The 24,143-nt window shown below is 42.0% G+C and overlaps 1 protein-coding gene across 3 annotated transcripts in view; it reads left to right on the top strand.

Moving 5' to 3' along the window:
- Positions 1 to 542: 542 nt before the first annotated feature.
- The window catches only part of CCDC181 (coiled-coil domain containing 181), a 46,280-nt gene continuing 22,679 nt past the window's right edge, over positions 543 to 24,143 (top strand). For 2 of the 3 annotated variants that reach the window (XM_089668298.1, XM_089668299.1), the window contains exon 1: positions 543 to 690. In XM_089668298.1, coding sequence (XP_089524424.1) covers positions 616 to 690 — 75 coding nt within the window. In that variant the 5' untranslated portion in view covers positions 543 to 615. Of the gene's footprint in view, positions 691 to 18,584; positions 18,745 to 24,143 lie in introns of all 3 variants that reach the window. The other variant, XM_089668294.1, reaches the window with a different exon arrangement.

Raw genomic sequence — 24,143 nt, 5'->3', positions numbered from 1 at the left:
TAAAACCCAAATTTTGGGCTGTCCCCAGAAAAGTAACTGAGGGAAAATGTTTCAGTGGGGACACTAATTATGGTGACCTGTGGGGTCCCCAAGAGATTCCCTTAATTTGCAGGGATTTCCTCTCACTTCCTGTTTGGCTATGGGACAGGAAGTCAAGGGAAATCTCCCCAATGGGACAAACATGATAAAACTAAACCTTACAGGGGGTATAACCCTCCCTTACGCTATCCAAAATGAAAAATGTTTTGCCTATAGTTCTACTGTAAGCCAGCTCCGTTTAAATAGTTGTGTTTTCATGCCCTGGTCAAAAGATTCTCGGCTCCCATAGAAAATGAGCCCCATTATCACAATAAGCCATAGTTGTCCAGTCAGTCGTTCTATTTACAAGAAATCATCAGCACATCTAACAGCCACCCCCTCCTCTCCTGCACGTGCACTACAATCAATCGCTCCCTTTTCCATAGGCAGCTGCACACAACAGCTCTTTTCGCTACTTCTCGCGAGATCCGAGGTGACGTCACCCGTCTCGGTCTCCATGGCGATGGAACAGCTTTGCGGAGGCTGTTTCAGGCTTAGCTGGTAGGAGAGCGGCGGCTGTTCCCGGGAGGAGGTTGTATGTCGGGGGAGGGGGGTCACACTCCAGAGCCCCGTCTGTGCACACAATCCAAAGGCTTCTGCGGGAACCGCGAGGTAAGCGCACCATCAGGGGGCGGGCTGGAGAGGCAGCTTGGGTTGTTGCCATAGCAGCTGTCATGGATGTCTGCTGAGCCAGCATAGTGCACCGATAGAGTATGGGTCTGCGGGGTGAGTGTGCCATCCATGTGTCATATGTGTGTGAGGATGATCAATCTGGAAGGCTGCTGCTGCTGAGTATTGTTACAATATATAGTAAATGATCTATACACTTTAGGAACATTTACAGATACATGCTCTTATGCACAGCCCACACATGATTGGACAGAAGTCTTTGCAAATAGACAATATCTGGTTTTTTTTCCAATTTGGATAGGCTTTACGATGTGTATATACTGAGCACACTTTCAGTAATATCTTCATTTACTTATTTGTGGTGATTAAAAAGATTGCTCCATGGAGAAAAAATACTTAGTGTATTATGCCATGAATAAACTAAAGTGTGACACAGCAATCATTCATTTCCTGGTCCTTTTCTATTGTACCAGGGACGGACTGACCATTTGGAAACTTGGGCACTGCCCGAGGTCCTGGGGTCAGTAGGGGGGCCTCATGAGATGCCCCTAGTACCTTTTTCATAGGCTTTTTTGAGTTTGGCCAAGGACACAGGGGCCCCATGATCCCCTATTGCCCAGGGGCCCCATGAGTTGTCAGTCCACCCTTGATCTGTACTGTTTCCCTTAATTTTGTAAAGTTCTGCGCAGAACTGAAATACGCTTTTTTGAGTTTGGGCAAGAACACAGGGGCCCCATGATCCCCTATTGCCCGGGGGCCCCATGAGTTGTCAGTCCACCCTTGATCTGTACTGTTTCCCTTAATTTTGAAAAGTTCTGCGCAAATTGTTGGTGCTCTATATATCCTGTGTAATAACAATTTGTTCCACGACAATGCTGCGTTGTCCGTCCATACACACCTCTTCTCTCCCTCGTCATGTCCCCCCCCACAATAGTTACCCCACTCTGGTAATGGTGTACATTTTTAGAACGATTTTTACCTCGGAATATTGGCGCAAGCATTTGAATATTTTGGTAAGCGCTATCAGATATTTATAAATGCTGTTGCGTGTCACTTTTAGCGTGATTTGGTACAGCTGGCACACAGAACTTGTCTAATAGGGTTCCTTGTTAATTTGGCAGACAGAAAATGTTCTGATAATTACACTGAAAGAATTATGTTCTTCCGTTTGTTAGTGTATAACTAAAAGCACTTTGTTTTTGTTTTTTTGGATAGAGTGGAGAGGGATTGAAACAGTCAGGTTTTTATTGCTGTGTGCCCCCTTTGTGGTGGCCATACACGCTTTGATTTTATTATACAGTGGAGCTGTGATTTGATCAAAACAACCAAATCTGCAGGCAATCGAATAGCTGTAATTTAACTTCTGACCGATTTAGATTTAATTTAAAACGCAAATGGCCAGGGCAGAACTGTATCAATCTTTTTGCATGGACTGGCAGCACTGATATACTTTGCTCATGAATCCAACTTTATTTCAAGTAATCAGATAATGAGATTACATGATAAGAAAATTAACAAATTAAACCAAAAAACAGAAATGAACAAAATAAATGGAAAGAAGAGTACATTAGGGCTGACTAAAAGTTGAATTAAGGTTTAACTACTTGCTACCGGGTAGATGTCATATGACGTCCTTGGGTTTGAGTGGAAATATCTTGATGATGCCTGCAGTTATAGGCATCATCCAAATACACTATATTACCAAAAGTATTGGGACACCCCTCCAAATCATTGGATTCAGGTGTTCCAATCACCTCCATGGCCACAGGTGTATAAAATCAAGCACCTAGGCATGCAGACTGCTTCTACAAACATTTGTGAAAGAATGGGTCGCTCTCAGGAGCTCAGTGAATTCAAGCATGGTACCGTGATAGGTTACCACCTGTGCAAGTCCATTTGTGAAATTTCCTTGCTACTAAATATTCCACGGTCAACTGTTAGTGGTATTATAACAAAGTGGAAGCAACTGGGAACTACAGCAACTCAGCCACAAAGTGGTAGGCCACGTAAAATGACAGAGCGGGGTCAGCGCATGCTCCAGTGCTCAGAAGTTGCCATCGGTCTGCAGAGTCAATAGCTAAAGACCTCCAAACATTGTGTTGCCTTCAAATTTGCACAAAAGTACATAGAGAGCTGCATGGAATGGGTTTCCATGGCTGTGCAGCTGCATCCAAGCCTTAGATCACCAAGTGCAATGCAAAGTGTTGGATGCAGTGGTGTAAAGCACGCCGCAACTGGACTCTAAAGCAGTGGAGACGTGTTCTCTGGAGTGACAAATCACACTTCTCTGTCTGGCAATCCAATGGAAGTGTCTGGGTTTGGTGGTTGCCAGGAAATCGGTACTTGCCTGACTGCATTATGCCAAGTGTACAGTTTGGTGGAGGGGGGAATTATGTTGTGGGGTTGTTTCTCAGGGGTTGGGCTTGGCCCCTTAGTTCCAGTGAAGGGATCTCTTAAGGCATCAGCATACCAAGACATTTTGGAAAATGTCATACTCTCAACTTTGTGGGAACAGTTTGGGGGTGACCCCCATCCTGTTCCAATATGACTGAGCACCAGTGCACAAAGCAAGGTCCATAAAGAAATGGATGAGTGAGTTTGAGGTGGAGGAATTTGACTGGCCTGCACAGAATCTTGGCCACAACCCAATAGCACACTTTGGGATGAATTAGAGTAGAGACTGTGAGCCAGGCCTTCTCATCTGACACCATAGACACACTCCTAAACCTTGTAGACGGCCTTCCCAGAAGAGTTGAAGCTGTTATAGCTGTAAAGGGTGGGCCAACTCAATGTTGAACCCTACAGATTTAGACTGGGATGCCATTAAAGTTCACATGCGTGTAAAGGCAGGCATCCTAATACTTTTGGCAATATAGTGCATCTTTGCTTTTAGTCAGCGATTCCCTCTTTCATAAAAGACATCCTATCGGCCGATAATTAGCCGATGGATTGCTTTTACAAGCAGTGGGAGGGGACGTCCCCCCCACCGCCCAACTGCACCTCTCCATGCTCTCACGTGCGATTGCGAGCCTGAGTTCTGATCCAGCAGTGGCGCAGGTTTACAATAGTGTTGGCCATAGACCAGATGGTCCCTGGCCGTCTCTATGATTCTGGGAGTCCGGAAGTGACATCACAATGTCACTTGCAGCTCTGACAGATGTAAACACTGACTTTTTTTTTTTTTGCTGGAAAGCCTGAGATCAATTTTATTTTTTTTTGATCTCTTGCTTTCCAGCATAGAGGAGAGATGTGGGGTCTTATAGACCCCACATCTCTCCATAAAGAAGACCTGTTATGCCTTATTCTTATTGCAAGGGGTGTTTACATTCCTTGAATAGGAATAAAATAGGTTAAAGGGAAAGTACTGTAGTTTAGCAATGTTCCATGAGTGTGCGCAGTTTTAAAGTGTGACATGTTTGGTATCTATTTACTTGCTGTAATATCTGTTATATTTTAACAAAAAATTGGGTTATATATTGTGGGTTTTTTTGCATTAAAATTCATAATTTTTTTTTTTTGTTTGAAAAATTGCTGCGCAAATACTGCAGGATGTAAATATTTGCATAGACCGCTATTTTATTCTCTAGGGTCTCTGCCAAAAAATATATTTAATGTTTTGGGGTTCTGAGTGATTTTCGTTTCCAATATTTTAAGTAATTTTAATGCAGAAGAGACAAAGCATGTATCTTCTGCATTAAAATTCCTGCCTGTTTGCCCATTTTTATTATTTTACCTAAAGTTTCATTTTAAAGAACAGGAAAGGAAATGAAGGAATGTGGAGCAAGTAGTGGCAGCAATTCCCTCCAGCAGCCTAGCGAGTGTTCAGAATAAATAGTATTGCCTGTCAGGTATTTGATCCAAGGGTCCCATGTCTTCAAAAACAGGGGTATTTTATCCTGCAAGATACCTGAAAGGTGTTCATTCAACATGATGCAGGATAGTTTAGCTTTTAGGAGCTCTAAAGGTATCATGGGGGATTTCCAGGACCTGGCTATAGTGATTCTTACTTAAATTATCAGACGCTGTGTGGTCTGAGGAGCTCCCACAGTGTGGCCTAGCAGTGCATGTCTAGAAGAGTTAGCTAAATTCATTCTGTGAGGGAATAGATAAAGTTATAAATGTGTATCCTTCAGGCAAGTCCACCAGATATGATATGACGTGCCTGCTTCACCACACCTTCTAAAACAGAGGGGGGCCCCCGGTACCCAATGAGCCACCCTGGCCGCGACCAGATACCACCACAGCAATACTTTATAACTGGCTTCAATTAGGGAAGTATTAATTATTGATGCAGTGGTTCTCTGGGCCAATTTATGCCATTCTACAGTATCGTAGTTTTTGCCCATATTCTGTTCCCATTTTTCTATATATGGCAATTTGATGTCAATAGTTGACAAGATACTATACTTAAGTTTCTGGGTCAGCTTGTCTCACAGGCCAAGGGAAAAAGAAAGCGTTGGACCATGAATTGGGGCCTGGTCTTTGCCTGGTAGCCATAATAGGTGGCTGATCGATCTCATGGGTAGAATAGGTGATTCTAGCTGTATCCAGAGTGGGCAGCTATGATTTGTATGAAATGAGATCAATGATGCCAACTGAGCACCCTGGAAATATTTGAATAGATTGGGTACCCCCAGCCCTCCCAGTATCCTGGGAGAGAACATAGTGCAGTTACTCACCCTAGGCCTCTTGTCCCCCCATACATATGCCATCATTTTTTGTTGGAATTTCTTTAAGTCAGATAGATTAGGAGAAATCGGAAATGTATGGAATAGTTACAGTAACTGTGGTATGGCATTCATTTTGAGCGAGTGCAGCCTACCAAACGAGGACAGAGGGTTTTTTGCCCATTTCTGTAGATCATCAGACAGTATTTTGTATAGTAGTGGATAATTTCGCTAATACAGATTTTGGAGGTTCGTGGTAAATTGGATACCTAGATACGGGAGTGCAGCCGTCTGCCACTGGAATTAAATGGTGCCTTGAAGGTCCTGGAGAGTGCAGCGTTTTAAAGAGATGTTCAGCACTTGTGATATTTTTTTTTTTTTATAATTCACTTTCAACCCCAAGAAAGATGAGAAGAGGCCCAAATCAGAGTAAAGATTGGGGATGGACATGGTCAGGGAGGAGAGAGTTAGTAGGATGTCATCAGTGAACAAAGCATAGAATAAATATTCCCAAGACAGGGAGTCAAAAGCTTTCTGTAGGTCTAGGGATAGGAGCATCCCTTGTCTCTTTCCTTGTTGATCCCATTCGGAGTGTATCACCAAGATAATATCAAGGCGCCTCAGTTGAGTGGGAACCTGACACTATGGGACAAACTCAGCCTGGTGAGGATGTATATATTTCGATAGGAAGGAATTTATTTTGTTAGCCAGGACTTTTGTCTTAATTTTAAAAACCACATTAATGAGCGAGATGGGTCAGTAGTTAGGGCAAGTTAGGTCCTTACCATGGTATACTTCGGTATAACTTGGATGGTTGCATAGTTTTCATGTGGAAGAGTTTGTGACCCATCCCAGAGCACATTGAAATATGAGCATAAATGAGATATCAATATTTCAGCAAATTTATTTATAATAATGTCCTGGATATCCGTCAGGGCCCGGTGCAATGGATAGTTTTAAGGTTTTGATTGCCACCGCTATTTTGGTTTCTGTGAATTCCTTCTCCATTGTTTCCATATTGTCTCTAGTCAGGTGAGTGATCAGGAGATCACAGAAAAATTTCTCTGCCAGGTATTCCGGGAAAGGTTCAGGGGATGAGTAAAACTTGGCATCAAAGTAAAAAAGTATCGTAGTATCAGTTGTGGGTTTTGAGTTAGAATCCCATTAAGCGTTCAAAGTTTTAGCAAGGACAGAGTGAAATACCTGGGGACAAGTTTCCTTGCCAGTTGGGCTTGTCCCCCATGGTATAGAATTTGTCTAGACCAGCGAATGCTTTTTTCTCGACCTTAGTTGTGAAGCTGAGATTAAGAGCAAGATGTGCTGCGTCAATCTGTGGTCTAAGGTCGGTCTGGGGGTTGTTTCTTTGAGCTCGCAGTAGTTCCTGCAACTCCTTCTGTTCTGTGATTATTAAGTCTATAGCTCGTTTTTTCCTAGAGTTGAGTTGAATCAACTTCCCTCTAATGGTTTCCTTATGCACCATCCATGTAATTGTAGTGGAAGTGTCCATGGATACATAATCATGAAAAAATAGTTTGATTTCCTGCTCCACTTGGGAATGGGAACATTTTAGAAGTGAAGTATTAAGTCTCCAGGTGGAGGGTTGAGGTTTGGCCCATAAGTCTGATAGACAGGACAATGGTGCAGTGGAAATTTGTACTCCAGAGATAAATGTCAGTAAAGGGGATGACGTAAAGAGGTGGTCTATTGTTGAGTAAGTCTTGTGGACATGAGAATAAAAAGTGTAATTTCTGGTTGTGGGGTTACAATCCCTCCACACATATACCAAATTGTGGGAATGTAGTAGCTTTGCTAAATCACAACCCTGTTTAGGAACATGTTTGAGAGATGACCTGATGGGGTTCGATTTGTCGAGTATTTTATCTAAGAAGGTGTTGCTATCTCCCCCATGAGCACGTGGTCTGTCGTGTGGGGCAACAGAATATCTAACATGTCGCAAAATCATGCATATTGTCCTCTGTTCGGGGCATAATAGGATATTAGAGTGACAGCTAGATCATTAATTTACCCTTCTACCAGGATGTACCTACCCTCGTTGTCCTTTATGACCTTCCAGGGTATAAAGGGGACTTTTTTAGCAATGTAAATTCCTACTCCCTTTTTTTTTTTCTCCGAACTGTTTGCAAGATAAAAAGCTGGGTATTTAACGTAGAGGAATTTTGGAGCAGAAGTCCTAGTGAAGTAGGTTTCTTGAAGGAACAAAACATTTCCTCCTAGTTTATTGTAAAATTGGAAGGTGTTGGTCCATTTGAATGCGGGATTAAAGCCCTGCATGTTGTGTGTTATGACTTTCTATTGGGATGTATGTTACACCATCATGGTGTGTGTAGGCTGTATTTGCATAATATCTCAAAAAAGTCACAAGCCCAAGGAGGACAGCAAGGTTACCCCGAAGATCATTTGACTCATGGGGAGCTCGCTGGAGAGTAGAAGTATAGCAGCAGTAAGAAGGGCAGAAATTTAAAGAAAGAGAAACAACAGACAAAAGTAGAACATCGTTGCAGTTCAACCAACATTTCAAAAAATGTTTCCAACTAAGGTTGGAAAATGGGGTGTATCCCCCATATTAAGTAGTGGAGTTGTCACCGTCACCAAAGGTGGAGACAAATTAAATTCAAGTGACTCCACCAGCACATATCCAATAAGCTAAAGTAATACTTTGGAGATAGAGGGCATAATGCAGTGAGGGGTAGGGTTTGAGTTGACCTAGTAGGTGGTCCTAGGAGCGACAAACATGGGTTTCTGCAGCCTCCAAAATGATCTTGTTATGATTCCTATTAGTGGGGGCTGGGAGCATTTAGACATAGGTCGGGGCACTATTAGCCACGCATCCCTTATGAAGATAGGTGCTTGGGCTTAGGGGGAAAGTACTGAGGAGGATAAAGGGAAGGGGGAAAAAAGGTGGGGGGGGGGGGAGCAGGGCCCTGAAAGTGATTCATGTAGACAAATCCGGCCAGAGCTTTTTAATCAATGAACAGTTCCAAATTAGATCCCATTGGAATAAAGTATAAAGTGGATAAACTGGGATACTCATCTTAAGTAAAGCACACATAAATGGTGCAGTTTCCCCTTGAGAAAGAGCAAGGCAGTCTCGCAGGTCTCAAGCATGGAAGTTCAGGTAACAGGTGATGATCTCCTGGCATATGATCTTGACTGCTGGGTCCAGATTGGTGAGAAGGATTGGTCATCACAGCAATGTGGTTGCAAAGTAGACAGATCCTTGGAGATCAGGCCCAGATTCAGGAGGACTTCCTCGCCATCTTGAAAATTAGTAAATGAATAAGTATGTGAAAGCCTGTTTGAAGGAGAACTGTAAGTGATATTTTATGTTTTGGTTAAGTACTGTAGCTGAACGAGCAGGGGTTTCAGAGAACGTCTCCTGTGAACCATAAAGGGAGAAAAGTCTACAAACAGTTGAATGTTATGTGCTAGCAGGGAGAGTTCCAGTGAGGTTCTGGTAGCAGACATCATCTTCTCCTTTATCCTGTAGTAGTGGGGCTTCATAATGATATCTCGAGATAGGCCAACTTGTCTAGGGACAGGAAGAGCCAGATGGATACAATCAATCTCAAGTTAGTGGGGGGAGATATCAGGGATAAGCTTCTTTATCAATGGGTGGGCTGCTTCCTCCAAATCTGTGACGGTTTTGGGGAAGCCGCGGATGTGGATGTTATATCTTCTGGATCTATTCTCCAGGGCTTCTATCTTTGCATTTTCAAGTTTTGATTTACTCGGTGGACCATGCCATCCATTTTGGATTCGATGATGTCCAACCACTCACTAGTGGTCTGTAAGTCTTCTTTTGAGATCAGTGGTTATGAAGGCACATGCTTTAAACAGTTCCGGCTGAAGCAAAGTGGAAAACCTAGTGATCAGCACGGCATCCCCTGAATAGGTAGGTGGTTGCTCAGGCTGTTCAGAAATCTAGCATGACTGACTAAGAGCTGTCTCTGCCAGCTCCACTTTGTGGCAATCTATGCAGGAGGCAGGGGACACTGCACAGTCCAGTCTCTCTCTGGGGGAAGTAGTGGAGAGAGAGTATGAGTAGTGCTCACAATGGCATCCAGGCTGTCTTAGAGGGGTGAAGAGCTGGGGTCTTTTTCTCCCTCTTGCAGCATCTCCCTCCATGTTGTGGATGAGAGCCATGGTGTGGGCTAGTGGGCACTGGTGTGCTGCAGTCTTTGGCCCCGGTGCCATCTTGGCTGGAAATATCACAGGCTGTGAGGCTCGAGTGGAGGGGTGGGCTGGACTTTTTTTCTCACCGATACTGCTGTCTTCGGGTACATCGTTGCCTCTGCAAGACTAGGGAGGTGTTAAATAGTGTCGCTCAGGTCCCCAGGAGGCTGATAGTGCCAGCAGGTTGTGGATCTCAGACGCTACATGCGAGCCTCCAAGGCCACATATGTACACTCGTTCTGAGTAATTTTCTAGCAAACAAATTATGATTTTTACATGTAGGATAGAAATGCCAGAATTGGCTTGGTCTGGAAGTGGTTAATAAGGGCCATTCACAAGAGAATGCGGTGCATTAAACTCACGTTCTGTATGTATTTCCCGCACTGCATTCAAAGTGCACTGCACTTGCGATCTGCATCTGGTGGCAGTGTTAACGACACCCCAAACACAGGTCGCAAACACTGTGCATGCGTCTGCAGTACTGTACCATGCGGTCTGGTTGCATTACATTTTATAAAGCGATCTGCCTAGCTATGACTTTGCCAGGAACATTTGGAGACCTTTTGCGAGTCCAAGCTATAAATTCAGAGCTCTGTCAGGAAAGGTAAAATAGGGCAAAGGAAAGGAGGAAAGAGAAATCGAGATTTAGTACAAGGGACGAAAAAGCCTTCACCACTTTTTGCCATGTGCTACAGTGTTTTAATCTAAAATTGGCCATAGACTGTAAGAGTTCTCTCTTTCAGTCACGCATGTCGAACAAGAGAAATCTATTAATTTCTTCATCCACCCTAAACCACAGAATCTGCCATGCCAACCATTGTATTCTGACAGACGGCAGTCAGAATACCCAAACAGTGGTTGCATCTTATTGTATGCATCGCCTGTTTGGCTGACAGATTTTCCGCTGACTGCAAGGATGTTGGCAGGAGGGTGCCATCACGGCTCAAATTTTGGCCAGTCTTAAGGCATCATTCTAAATCCGCTCTGTGTATGGCTCTATGCATGCCCAGGGTCTTTTACGAGTCTAGCAACATCCCAAGATGTTGCTGGTTGCTCAGTGTTCAGTGGCTTACATTAAATTCTTCAAGGTGGACTGTGTGCAGGAAAACATATGTAATGGAAGAGTTTTATCTTTTAGGAATGATTGTGCTGAGGTTTATAGTCTGTTAGATCCTTGTTTCTGGCACAATAATTAAAGAATGTTTTTGGATACAAGGACTGTGGCATGTGTACACTGGGTAGGCTCAAATTTATGCTCTTTCTTTGCCACATCCAAAATTCACAGCAGCATAAACTTAGTTTCCTCTGAATACCCAAGACTGAACCTTTCTCAGGAGAAAATATATGGCTCTGTCCTACCTTCATCAACAAAACATCATTTTGGTCAGGAAAATTTGTGGTGCAGACTCCTTTTTTGTTTCTTACCATATATTATCACGCACAGTACAATGTACAATTGGTCCTATTTTTCTAGTTATTTCAGCTTTTTCGTTTAAGTAACAGTTGGATACAAGAACAAATTGTGCCATTCTGAATAGTACTGATTCAGGTAATTGTTGCACTGCATGTACTTAATAATTTATGTGAGTCTGGACTGCTTGTTTGAGATATTAAATATTTGAAGGAAGCGTGTTGAAATCTATTTTGTTGTAGCGCTAGTCTCTTAAGGGTCTCTGAGTTATTTTTGGGCTCCCTGTCGCTCTTGATCCCACTTTGAAAGTCCAACCCCTGCTGACACCACCGTACACTACTGGCCAGAGTAAACTCTCTCAATATTACCAGAAAAAAGAAACACACAAGTTAGAGTGAACTGGTACTTTGTTTATATGAGAGCTGAGTATGAGCACAGTAAAGCAGCACAAAATTATAGGCATGCAAATAATAAAAGTTATCACTCTTAGTAACTTTAAGCAAAAGTCAGCACACATATAGCAAAAATCTCAGTCAGTTCTGGACGTCCTGAAATTCAGAATTTAACCAAAGACCTCAACTCTGAGATGTTTCAGTCCCCAGTGAGCAAAGAAAAACTATTAAAGAGTAAGGCTAGCTCAGTTTGGGCCCTCAGAAGCTGACAACGAGATTCAAATTTGGGGTAAGGAAATAACTCTTTAATTAGGAAGGTTAATGCCCCTTTAACTGCAGTGGTAGATCTTCTGCACGCTTGTTGGGGCCCAGTTGGTGCACTACAAGAATTCAGATCTCCTTGGTTGCAACAGGTGGAAGTCCCTCAAAAGGATTTATGCAAGCACAGGTAGTATCCCTTTAAGTGGTATTTAACTTGGGCAGTACCCCTTTAAACCTTTTGTTTAAAATTTGTGTCTCATCTTGTGTGTTAAAGGGTGGGCAGAAGCACATATTGACAAGGGGTAATTCCTTTCTAAACAGCAGTAGCAAATGGCAACAATGACGTGTCCCTTGATGGATGCAACCTCTCTCTCCTCTATCTCCTCTCTTCCTGTCTCTCTTCTCTCTCTCTTCTCTCCTCTTCCCTCTCCTCTTCCCTCTCCTCTCTCTTTTTGGACAGCCAGGCTTTGCTTGGCGCTTCTGTGTATAATGATGCAAACAGTGATTGCAGGCATCAGTACATGGTGTAAAACAGAAAAAAAAGTTGTTTTTACTGATATCATGTGCAACCTTTGATCTGCCCATGAATAAATTGTAAATATAATCTAACAATATTGTTGTATGATTTTTTTGATGTGCTGCACCCTAATGTATCCATAGTGACACAATGTTTTGAGAGCAGCCACCCCTTATCGCTGCTCTGCTTGTAATTACCTTGTATCCTAGCAGCCACTAGCCACATTTGTTTGGAGAGATTAGTGATAGAGAAAAACAATTATTTGATCAAGAAGACTTGGAAGGAAGCTGAAATATTTTGGATAATTTTTGGATTAGATTACAGTGGCACAATTGAAACTAACATTAGGTATTTAAAATAAATTGATATTGCCATTGTAGTACTATTTCTCTAAAAGTGAAATCGGTTTGATGACTATATCAAAACACATAAGGCATTTTAGTTGCTTTAGAATTTAATTTAAAACGGATGGGTTAAGTAGAATTAAACCCTCATTTAAAAAGTATTAATCCTTGTACTTTCACCTGAATTATTGATATGCTATGGTAATTTTGCACCAATTTCTCCCAAACATGCACTATTCTCAATCCTGGGGTAGATAAAATGAAGCTTCTGCCAACCACCGGTTTGAAGGAAGTTGCTGGGGAGTAACTTGGAGCTTTGGTGATGCCTGTTTATGAGCCTGGCCCAGAGTGTGCAAATTTGGGTGTCTGTGGTGGGGCTCCAAGGAACAGCAGCATAGTCACTGTATAGCCAGAAGTACAGTAGACGTGAATTTTGATGGAAGAGTTGAAAGAAATGGATGCACAGAAACCTGCAACATCATTATGAGAAATATGTGACTTGTGCTTCTACAATTATACTTTGTCTTTTTGGTTTTACTTTGTGTTTCTGACCTTTGACAGCAGATGGTGGTTGGATGGGGTAATCCCAAATTGAAATTATATTGCTTTAGTTTATTGTAATGTCAGGCATTTAAAAGCAAAATGTGTCTGATGGCTGTACTAAATATGGATGCCTATAAAATCCTTTTTATGGAGTACAGTACAGGACATAGGCCTCTTTAAATTTGATCATGGGCTACATGCTGTTACCTTAAGGTGAGGACACTGGCGACACATGGCTATAAGGAGAGTCCATTTAACCCATCCCATTCCCAGCAACCCTGAGGGTTTTTTTTTAACAAGCAATTAGAGAAAAATGCAAGGACAGAGGGGATGGTGGTCTATGTGCTGTACTGTACACCAAAAAAAGGATTTTACAGGTAATTAAAAAATTCTTATTTCTTATTTGTACAGTACAAGATACAGGCTTCTTAAAGTGTTGAATATGAGTTCTCTGCAAGTACAACAGCTGAGGGGTGGGCAACACAGCAGACAATGTAAACAGGTCAAAACCAAGGTTATCAGGTTCCCAACTCAAAGAACCAGTCAAAGCTGGCGTCATCAGAGGCCTGAACCTCCACCTGGTAAAACTTCACAAATGCATGAACAAAAGACCAGGGGATGTCCTTGTAAATCTGGTGAACAAACCCCTGGTGCTGAAAAGCCCAGGAGGCACCGAGTATACTAGTTGAGTGAGTCTTAACAGGAAAAGGAGGAATTCAGTCCTTGAAGGGTTAAGCCTTAAAGACAACCTACAGTTGCAAGAAAAAGTATGTGAACCCCTTGGGATTACATGGAGTTTTGCATGAATTGGGCATAAAATGTGCTCTGAACGTCATCTAAGTCACAACAATAGAAGAACAGAGTCTGCTGAACATAATACTACACAAACATTAGATGTTGCCATGGTTTAATTGCACATAACATGTAAACATTCACAGTGCAGGGAGGAAAAAGTATGTGAACCTTTGGACTGAATAACTGGTTGACCCTCCTTTGGCAGCAATAACCTCAATCAAACGTTTCCTGTAGTTGCAGATCAGACCTGCACAACGATCTGGAGTCATTTTGGACCACTCCTCTTCACAAAACTGTTTCAGTGTAGCAATATTCTTGGGATGTCTGGTGTGAATCGCTCTCTTAAGGTCATGCCACAGCATTTCAATGGGGTTGAGGTCAGGACTCTGACTGGGCCACTCCAGAAGGCGTATTCTGTGCTGTTGCAGCCATTGTTTTGTTGAATTACTTGTATGCTTTGGGTCATTGTCCTGTTGCATCACCCATCCTCTGCAGAGCTTCAGTTGGCGGACAGATGGTCGTACGTTTTCCTGCAAAATGTCTTGATAAACTCTGGAATTCATTTTTTCCATCAATGACAACAATCCGTCCAGGCCCTGAGGCAGCAAAGCAGCCCTAAACCATGATGCTCCCTCCGCCATGTTTTACAGTGGGGATGAGGTTTTTATGTTGGTGTGCTGTGCCTTTTTTTCTCCACACATAGTGGTGTGTGTTCTTCCCAAACAACTCAATCTTGGTTTCATCTGTCCACAGTATATTTTGCCAGTAGTGCTGTGGAACATCTAGGTGCTCTTTTGCAAACTTCAAACGTGCTGCAATATTCTTTTTGGACAGCAGTGGCTTCCTCTGTGGTGTCCTCCCATGTACTCCATTCTAGTTTAAGGTTTTCCTTATTGTAGATGTGTCAACAAAAATGTTAGCATGTGCCAGAGATTTCTGTAGGTCTTTAGCTGACACTCTGGGATTCTTCTTTACCTTATGCAGCATTCTGCTCTGTGCTCTTGCAGTCATTTTTACAGGACGACCACGCCTAGGGAGAGTAGCAACAGTGCTAAACTTTCTCCATTTGTAGACAGTCTGTCTTACCATGGACACATGAACATCAAGGCTTTTGGATATACTTTTGTAACCCTTTCCAGCTTCATGCAAGTCAACAATTCTTGATCGTAGGTCTTCTGAGAGCTCTTTTCTGCGAGGCATGGTTCACATCAGACAGTGCTTCTTGAAACCAGTAAACCCAAAACAGGTGTGTGTTTTTTAAGGGCAGGACAGCTGTCAGCAACACATCCAATATCATCACACTGATTGAAATCAAGGTTGGCTCACTCCTGTCTCCAATTAGCTCTGGGAGAAGTCATTAAGCTAGCGCCTCACATACTTTTCCTCCCTGCACTGTGAATGTTTACATGTTATGTGCAATTAAACCATGGCAACATCTAATGTTTGTGTAGTATTATGTTCAGCAGACTGTGTTCTTCTATTGTTGTGACTTAGATGACGTTCAGAGCACATTTTATGACCAATTCATGCAAAACTCCACGTAATCCCAAGGGGTTCACATACTTTTTTTCGCAACTGTACCTAATCCATCTAGACATGGTGGAATGAGATGCATGAAAGCCCTTGCAGAATGATAAACTGGTCCTTGAGACCATACCAAGTACCCAGTCCTTCTGGTCAATTTGGTGCAACCAAGATCACTGGAATTACTTCTATCATGATCCTGTGAAGCAGTTGAGGAAGAATTTTGGCGGAGGGAAGGTGTAGATCAGCCAGAACTGATCCCACAAGGTTACCAGTGCATCCACTGCAAAGGCCTTTGGATCCCTAATCCTGGCCACAGACCTGTTCATCTTGTCAACCACTTCATGTCCATAGAACATGTAAAAACATCCAAAAGCGAAGTAGTTAAAGTAATTGTAAAGGGTTTATGGTTTTGCAAAGAGCGGCCCCAAACCTCCAGCACTCTAGGCTCCTCCTTTTCTCTGTGTGTCCACATAGAAAGCTGTTTGCTATGGGGGCATTCATGTGGACTCAATCGCGAGCCATGCTGTGTGCATTTATTGACACACATAACGTGAATTGGCCCCTCCACCCTCCCTCTATCCTCACGTGATTTGACTGACAGCAGTAGGAGCTAATGGCTCCTACTGCTTGCAGTTGAAGTAGAATAATGATGTATTGGACCAGGTAGGACCTTCACTGGTGCAGGTTTAAAACAACTGGGAACATACAAGATCATGTTCAAAGCACAGGAACATGCAAGCTCAATTAAACAGTTTCTTACAATGCAAGCATATTAGGTACAGTATTATTGGTTGTTAAGATCTGCGTCATTGTAACTAACCATAAATCTGACACTTGTCATGCATCCGGACAAACTTATTCATTCCCACAGTTCCTATGTGTTTGTTAAAAATTATTTGTAATAGGCTTTTTCTATACTTTCACCTAATTAAAATCTTTATCTACAGACAATTTGACGCCTAAGGTGTTCATCATTGAATCAAACTTTCCATGCCATGATAAGACTTCTCCATACCAAGGACAATAACATATTTAAAACTTTGGGAAAATGAACTTAGTTCACCCCACTCTGTGTTAAATATCTTATAACTGTTAAACTATACAATTTAGATATGTATGTATATATATGCTGGTCTTATAAGTGTTTATATAATTCTATATATGTATGTATGTATGTATGTATGTATATATTTATATGTTGGTTACATAAATATGCACTATATTTAATTAAATAAATGAAAAAAATCTAATACACACACACTATATTGCCAAAAGTATTGGGACGCCTGCCTTTACACGTGCATGAACACGCCCATCCTTTGCAGCTATAACAGCTTCAACTCTTCTTGGAAGGCTGTCCACAAGGGTTATGTCTATGGGAATATTTGACCATTCTTCCAGAAGTGTATTTGTGAGGTCAGGTACTGATGTCCGCTCTAATTCATCCCAAAGGTGTGCTATCGGGTTGAGGTTAGGACTCTGTGTAGGTCAGTCAAGGTCCTCCACTCTAAACTCACTCATCCAGGTCTTTATGGACCTTACTTTGTACACTGATGCCATCCCCAAACTGTTCCCACAAAGTTGGGAGCATAAAATTGTACAAAATGTCTTGGTTTGCTGACGCCTTAAGAGTTCCCTTCACTGGAACTAAGGGGCCAAGCCCAACCCCTGAAAAACAAGCCCACACCAATCCCCCACCACCAAAATTTACACTTGGCACAATGCAGTCAGGCATGTACCATTCTTCTGGCAGCCACCAAACCCAGACACATCCATCGGATTGCCAGACAAAGCAGTGTGATTCGTCACACGCCTCCACTGCTTTAGAATCTAGTGGCGGCGTGCTTTACACCACTGCATTGCACTTGGAGATGTAAGGCTTGGATGAAGCTGCTTGGTCATGGAAACCCATTCCATGAAGCTCTCTACACACTGTTGTTGTGCCACACTGCAGACAGTTGGCAACGTTTGTTATAATACCTCTAACAGTTGACAGTTAACAGTTGGATATTGTATTTAATAGCAAGGACATTTCACAGATGGACTTATGGCAACCTATCACGGTACCATGCTTGAATTCACTGAGCTCTTGAGAGCGACCCATTCTTTTACAAATGTTTGTAGAAGCATTCTGCATGCCTGGGTGCTTGATTTTATACACCTGTGGTCATGGAGGTGATTAGAACACCTGAATCCAATGGTTTGGAGGGCTGGCCCAATACTTAATATAGTGTTTTAATATAAATATATATATATTCAGAGCAAAATGTTTCTAAACCCACAACAGTAAAATCAGTCTATATATGCAGTAAAGCATGCTTGCTATACTCACTGTGGAACCTAAGGGGTTAATCCTCTGCATTGTGTAAAAAGGCTGTTTGATTCTGTTTTCTCTGATCCTCCCCTTTATCCACAGTCCCCAATCCATCTGCCGATACGACAGAGCCCTGGGAAATTCTCTACACATGCTCAGTTTGGTGTGTATTGCTAAACCCTTTTCTTTGGGGGGGGGGGTGCATGTGTTCAGCAAAGGGCCAATCAGCACTGTCCAGACAGAGGGTCAGGGGTCATGCAGCCTCATAGGACAGTCAGGAGAGAATGAAAACTCCTACAAAATGAACCAGTGCTCGGCTGGACACTGATAGAAGTCACAAGACTGCTATATACTGCTGATGAGAAAAGGTATTTAGCGGTGTATATTTACTAAAATAATTGCATTTCCATGTTCCCGAGATTAAATATTGTGATTGCAGGGTCTTGGGTGTAGTAACACTTTACCTGTTTTATGCAATATTGTCTAACTATTAATAAATACATTTATTTTATTTAGTATATTATACGCTATTCACTTCAGGCTGAGAGTACTAAAAGGTTCTATTTAATTTCTTGTCCAAGTTCTTTTTCTTCTTTAACCACTTCCATACCGGGCACTTTTACCCCCTTCCTGCCCAGACCAATTTTCAGATTTCAGCGCTCTCACACTTTGAATGACAATTGCGCGGTCATACAACATTGTACCCAAACTAAAAATTTTATCATTTTCTTCACACAACTAGAGCTTTCTTTTGGTGGTATTTAGTCACCGCTGGAGTTTTTATTTTTTGCTAAATTAACAAAAAAAGACCAACAATAAATAATTGTTCTTCATAAATTCAGGCCAAAATGTATTCTACTACATGTCTTTGGTGAAAATAACCCAAATTAGGCTGTATTATTGTTTTATAGAGTTCACAAACTATGGTATATATCTGAACATTGATCAATCCTGAAGTACTGACCGCCAATCTAATTTCTTGAGGTCCAAGAATGTCAGAACAGTACAAATATCCTCCAAATGACCCCTTTTTGCAAAGTAGACAGTCCGACGTACTTCATAACAGGCATGGTGAGTTTTTTGAAGTTGTAATTTTTTTGTCATTTTCAGAAATGAAGAAATAAAAAAAATTATTTTCACTATTTTTTTTTTTTTACATGCTGTCACCAGTGCAGTACAGCATCATCATATAACTGGCATGGCGGTGATCAGGGACACTGACTGGTGACAGTACAAAAAAAAAATTGATAATTTTTTTATTTTTTTTTTTAATTTCATTTTTTTCTCTTTAAGATTTTTTTTTTCATATTTCACTATGACCAAAGTAGAATAAAGTGACCATAGTAACATTGTACTACTTTGGGGAAGTGATCAGTATTTTTTTTTTACACAATTTGCTTACAGCAAAGAATTACTTTGCTATAAGCAAGCATTTACCTGAATGCTTGCTTATAGCAGAGTAATTGCTTGCTTTTTTTTTTTTTTTATGTGCTTAACTGTGATTTGGCCATAGCTAATCACATGACACAGCTGGGCTGTGATTGGCCAAGCTTGTGCATATGATCGCTGTGACCATTCACAGCTAGCCACACTTGTATACAATGGATGGCTTTCTTTAATGCCATCCATTGTATACAACTGTCATGTGACCTGCTGTGATTGGTTACAGCAGGTCACATGGTACTGGCAACGGAGCTGGTACACAGATCTGTCATCAGCCGTGTCTGAGGTACACGGCCGGTGACAGATTGCGCGGCTCTGCAGTGAGGCAAACTGCGCATGCCTGAAAGGACACCATATGGCGTCCACCCAGAGGGATGAGCTGCTCGCCCGGCCGCCATCTGGCTATAGGCCAGGGGGGAACTGGTTAAAATATACCATCATTATAGTAGTAGTCAAGAGTTCAACTTTAAATGTGTACTTTCTATATTATGAAATTGTATAGTATATGTTTTTAAAGCGTAATAACTATTGTTTAATATTGAATTATTATTAGTATTATTAATAATAATAAGATATATGAATATCAATAATTATATTATTAATAACACATGTAAATTAATATGAATAATATGAAATACATGGGTTTATATGAAATGCTACTACACAGCTAAGCTTGTCAGAGAATGGAGAGGGGAGAGAATAACTGAAGTTGGGCACAGCGCTGGATCAATACAGGAATCAGGTAAGTGTTTAGGGAGGGGTCTTGGCGGCACTGCTATTGTAAGGTTTTTTACCTTAATTGCATTAAGGTAAAAAAAAAAAACTTTAGGCTTTACAAACACTTTAAAACAAGCTTATGACCCAGTTTTCCTAGGACCACAGTAAACATCTGTTACCTGGTCTCCTCTCTGACTAATGAACCCAGAAGTGACAATGATTTAGTCACTACAGGCTTCAGAGCTGTCATTCCCTGGCTGCTACAGACAGGGAAGCAACTAACAAAGCACAATCTGTGCTTGATTAGCTGCAATGGAAGATCTAATAGACTCCTGATGTCTCCATAAAAAGGAACTGCTGCTTGCCCAATGCTATCGACGTGAACATCGGAGTGAGAGAATTCTAGGGCCATAATTCATGGTTAACTCTAAATTGCTAACATGTAAGGCTTTGAAAGCATCACCTATGAAAATTTTTAGGTACCGTGTGGTATCTATTTAGTTGAAGCAACCCCATCTTTTACTGTATAATCTACCAAAAATTAGGTGTTATATTGTGTTTGTGTGCACTAAAATTTATTTTAGTAAATTTTTCTGAAAATTTGTGTTTGATAAACGGCTGCAGAACACTTTTGCAACATACAAAATTGTAATGGCTGCCATTGAATTCTCCAGGACCTCTGCTTTCAGAAAATATATAATGTTTGTGGGTTCTAAGTACAATGTAATTTTCCAGGAAAAAAAATCTGATTATAATATGTCACAGACAGCAGATGGTTAAAGCAAGATACCAGAAGATCTGACCCAGCGGTGACCAACGTCTTGAAATACCTTGGGTGAGGAGACCATTCCCCTGCATCCAGGCACTGACAACTGAGAAATTTTGCCTTCCAATTTTCTACTCTGGGAATGTAGACTATAGACAAAGCTGGACCAAACCTTTCAGGGGCCGTGGATAAGGTAGTAGCACCAGCCCTCTTGTACGGGGCCCAGGCAGCTGGGTGAATTGGATGTGGGCAGAGAGTGTAATTGGCATGCCAGGGGGTGCAATTATTGGAACTTAGCCCCTGTATGACTCTTTCTGCAGCAGATGAAAGCTGACTCCTTCTCCCCTCCCTTCTGCTGGCTTTCAGCTGCTGCAAAGAGAGCTGTACAGGGGATTGGTTTCAGTAATTGCCCCCTGCCTCATCCATCACCATATGTTTCCCCCTGCTGCCCAAGACCCCCTGTGTGCCCCACAGTGCTGCCCGCTTTCCTCCTCTGTTTCCACCGGCAGCTGCAAGCACAGAATAGGATCTTTAAGAATAGAGAGTAGGGGAAGGGGCCAGTAAATATGTCACATTTACAAGCGCCTTTCTTTTCTGAATGAACACAATGAGTGATTGGTAGTGATCACTCACTGTGTACATTTATAACTGGAGCATAGAAAACTGTTTTTGTTTTTGGGGGGGGGAATGGTTCTGTCAGGTTCGCTGTATGGAGCCCCATGATTTCTAACAGCAGCCCTACTTGCAACCAAAGCCAGAATAGCGTTCTTGAAAGGCTGCGTGGCTTCTGGTGCTGCCCTAATAATTGATATAAGCTATGGCTATGGCTATGGCGTTGTCTGACTGAACCCTAGTCTTTCGTCTCTGGTTGGTCCAGTGCAGTAGAGATAGGCAAATTACCCTTATTTTGAGCATGTTGATGGGATATCTAGACTCCCTCAGCGAATATGTACCTTTTGACTTTTTTCATCTCTAGGACACCCTCCCAGCCTCACAGACTGGCATCTGTCCAAGGTTAACAGGAGAAAGTACTTTATTCCATTGTAGGGTTGGATAACCACCAGGTCAGAGATATCCTACCTTATGGCATGAATGCATGAGCCTGTCTAGAGACTGAGAAAGCTGGTCCCACACTGTCAGCACATTTTGCTGCAAAGGCCTGGAGTGAAACTCGGCCACCATCAGTCTTTAATGAGGTCATAATGCCCAGTATTGACCGCTGGGTCATGGCTGACAGCTGTTTGGAGCTAACAGAGAACGGAAACATCATAAAAAAGAAATAGAGAATAGTGAATACTCCAATGAAGAAACAAAATGGATTGTATGTTTTATTAAAAAGGTAGCAGGAGATGGAGACTTGGCTACTCTACTTTTGATTGTTCATTTGGTGTATCACTGGCTTCTGGGGAGATCCCACATTCAACTGAGTCACCGGCAGGAGGAACAAGCAGGAACACCCCTTAGTGTCATTCCGCTCTTGGTTTGCTTGCTACTTACTTCTGGTGAGTGCATTAAGGTGGAGGTGCAGTGCGGAAGTAACAGAAGTCACTACATTTTTGATTTGATCACATCACTATTTTTGGGACTATTATGAAATTTTATAAGACTTAATATTTTCATTTGTTATTTGTTATACCATCCATTTTGTTTCTTCATTGGAGTATTCACTATTCTCTGTTTCTTTTTTATGATGTTTCCTTTCTCTTTTACTATCACACTCGTCATCATTGATTATAACACACATTTTTATTAGCGCTGCATATTGGTATTATAACGATATTATAATGTGGCTAACAAGTGTAATGTGTGCTGCTTTTTACTAAAAATATCTTTTGTTTCTTCTCCCTGCTTTGCAGGGAGCATAAACGGAGAGATTGTTTCCTCTGTACAGCTGATCAGCAGGCCTCAGCCTTGAATCCCTGGTCAGGAATTGCTGACAAACTCCCGCTGTGTACAATCACAGTGAACCATCATTTCCAGTCATACAGAATGCTTTCTAAATGTTTCTTACAAACTGTCTCTGCAAACCAGTTCTCAGCCAAAGAATCCTGCACATCGGTGCTGATATGAGCATCCAGCACGAATTTTGATGCAGGGAGTTTGTGCAAGGCTGCTGGGAGGGGCTCTGTTTTTGGAGCACTGAGGGAGATTTCAGGATTGATTCAAGGTTGCATACCATGCTCATGGCCCTGACGTTTGGCAAATGACCATAGATATCACCTACAGCTGCATGGCCCAGGTCAATAGAGCAAAAGGAGGCTTTGAGGAGGGCCTCAGTGTTTTTGTCCACAGGGTCTTTGAAGACTGGGACATCCACAGCTAAAAATTTAGGGATTTGTTGAGACGGATCCACCACAGGCATTTTCCACTTCTTGTGATAGGCCTCCTCCACTGAGTACTGCTGCAAAAAACGTCCTGGAAGAAGTATACACTTTTACTGTGGTCAGTGCTACAGAACATCCTATACTAGTGGGTGAGCCAACTAGTAGTTTTCATAGAATTAGAAAGAGATCTCAAACTGATGACCTTATGTCTAGCAGGTTAGGACAGATCCAGCTTTAAACAGTAGCATACCTTGTCCACCAGAAACCTAATGGTGACTACCCATTGTCCTGAGAAGAGTTCTTAGACTCCGAGGATACATTTTCCATTTCCTCGACTTCCTAACCTCCTCCTCATCATCCAAAGCAATGCTGCTGCAATGGACTCAGGCAATGACTCAGAAGGAGACACCGACTGGTGACAATTACAGCTTGTGTGTACCGTGTTCTCTATCAGAGCAGAGACTTTACCCATCAGGTCTGCCATACAGGCTGAAAAAAGGATGAATAGAGAGTACCCAAGGAGAAAAGGCGTGAGTCCACGGTATGGAGGCTATGGTCTAAAGACCTAGGTGCATGGTCTTAAGCAGTGTGTACTCACAACTTTAATCGTTACAGAAACTGTTGCTGTGAAGCAAAAGGGGTGTAGCCATTAGTAGCCAGTGTCCCATAGCTGAAGCCTGCTGGATAACCTGGCAAAAGCTGATGCAGAGACCTTGGCCACAATCTGGGACAGGGTAGCTCTTAACACTGTAAAAGTGATCAGGTGGCTGTAAAGATGCTCAAATCACTTTTAATAAACAGCTAGTCAGTGGCTGTAAGAAATGATGCTAAGATCATAGCTGCAGCCATGATCTTGGTATAACCACTTGCTGACAGTCCATATATACGTAAAGTGGTCAGTAAGTGGTTAAAATACCATTGCTAATCTCCTTCTAAAAATGCTGATCACCTGCCTCACCCGGGATGCAATACTTTCCATATCCCTGAACCTGATCAAACATTCAGTAATGAGGTCCAAACTAATCTGCATACTTTATAGGTTAGTGGCTCAGAAAGTGTTATATCTATTGTATTAGCATAACAGTCAAGCAACTAGAAATTTCAGGAAGAGTTCAGCTGTGGCAGCCACTACATATTAGTATTATTTATTCCAGTGAGTTCCAGCTGGAGGACTTTCAGTCCATGACAAAAGAGGGAGCCTGAGAGTGAATATTGCTACT

This window comes from Staurois parvus, unplaced genomic scaffold, assembly GCF_062004578.1.
Source record: "Staurois parvus isolate SC_StPar_1 unplaced genomic scaffold, SC_StPar_1.0 ptg000056l, whole genome shotgun sequence".
NCBI lineage: Eukaryota > Metazoa > Chordata > Amphibia > Anura > Ranidae > Staurois > Staurois parvus.
This window is presented reverse-complemented; position numbering and strand designations above follow the sequence as displayed.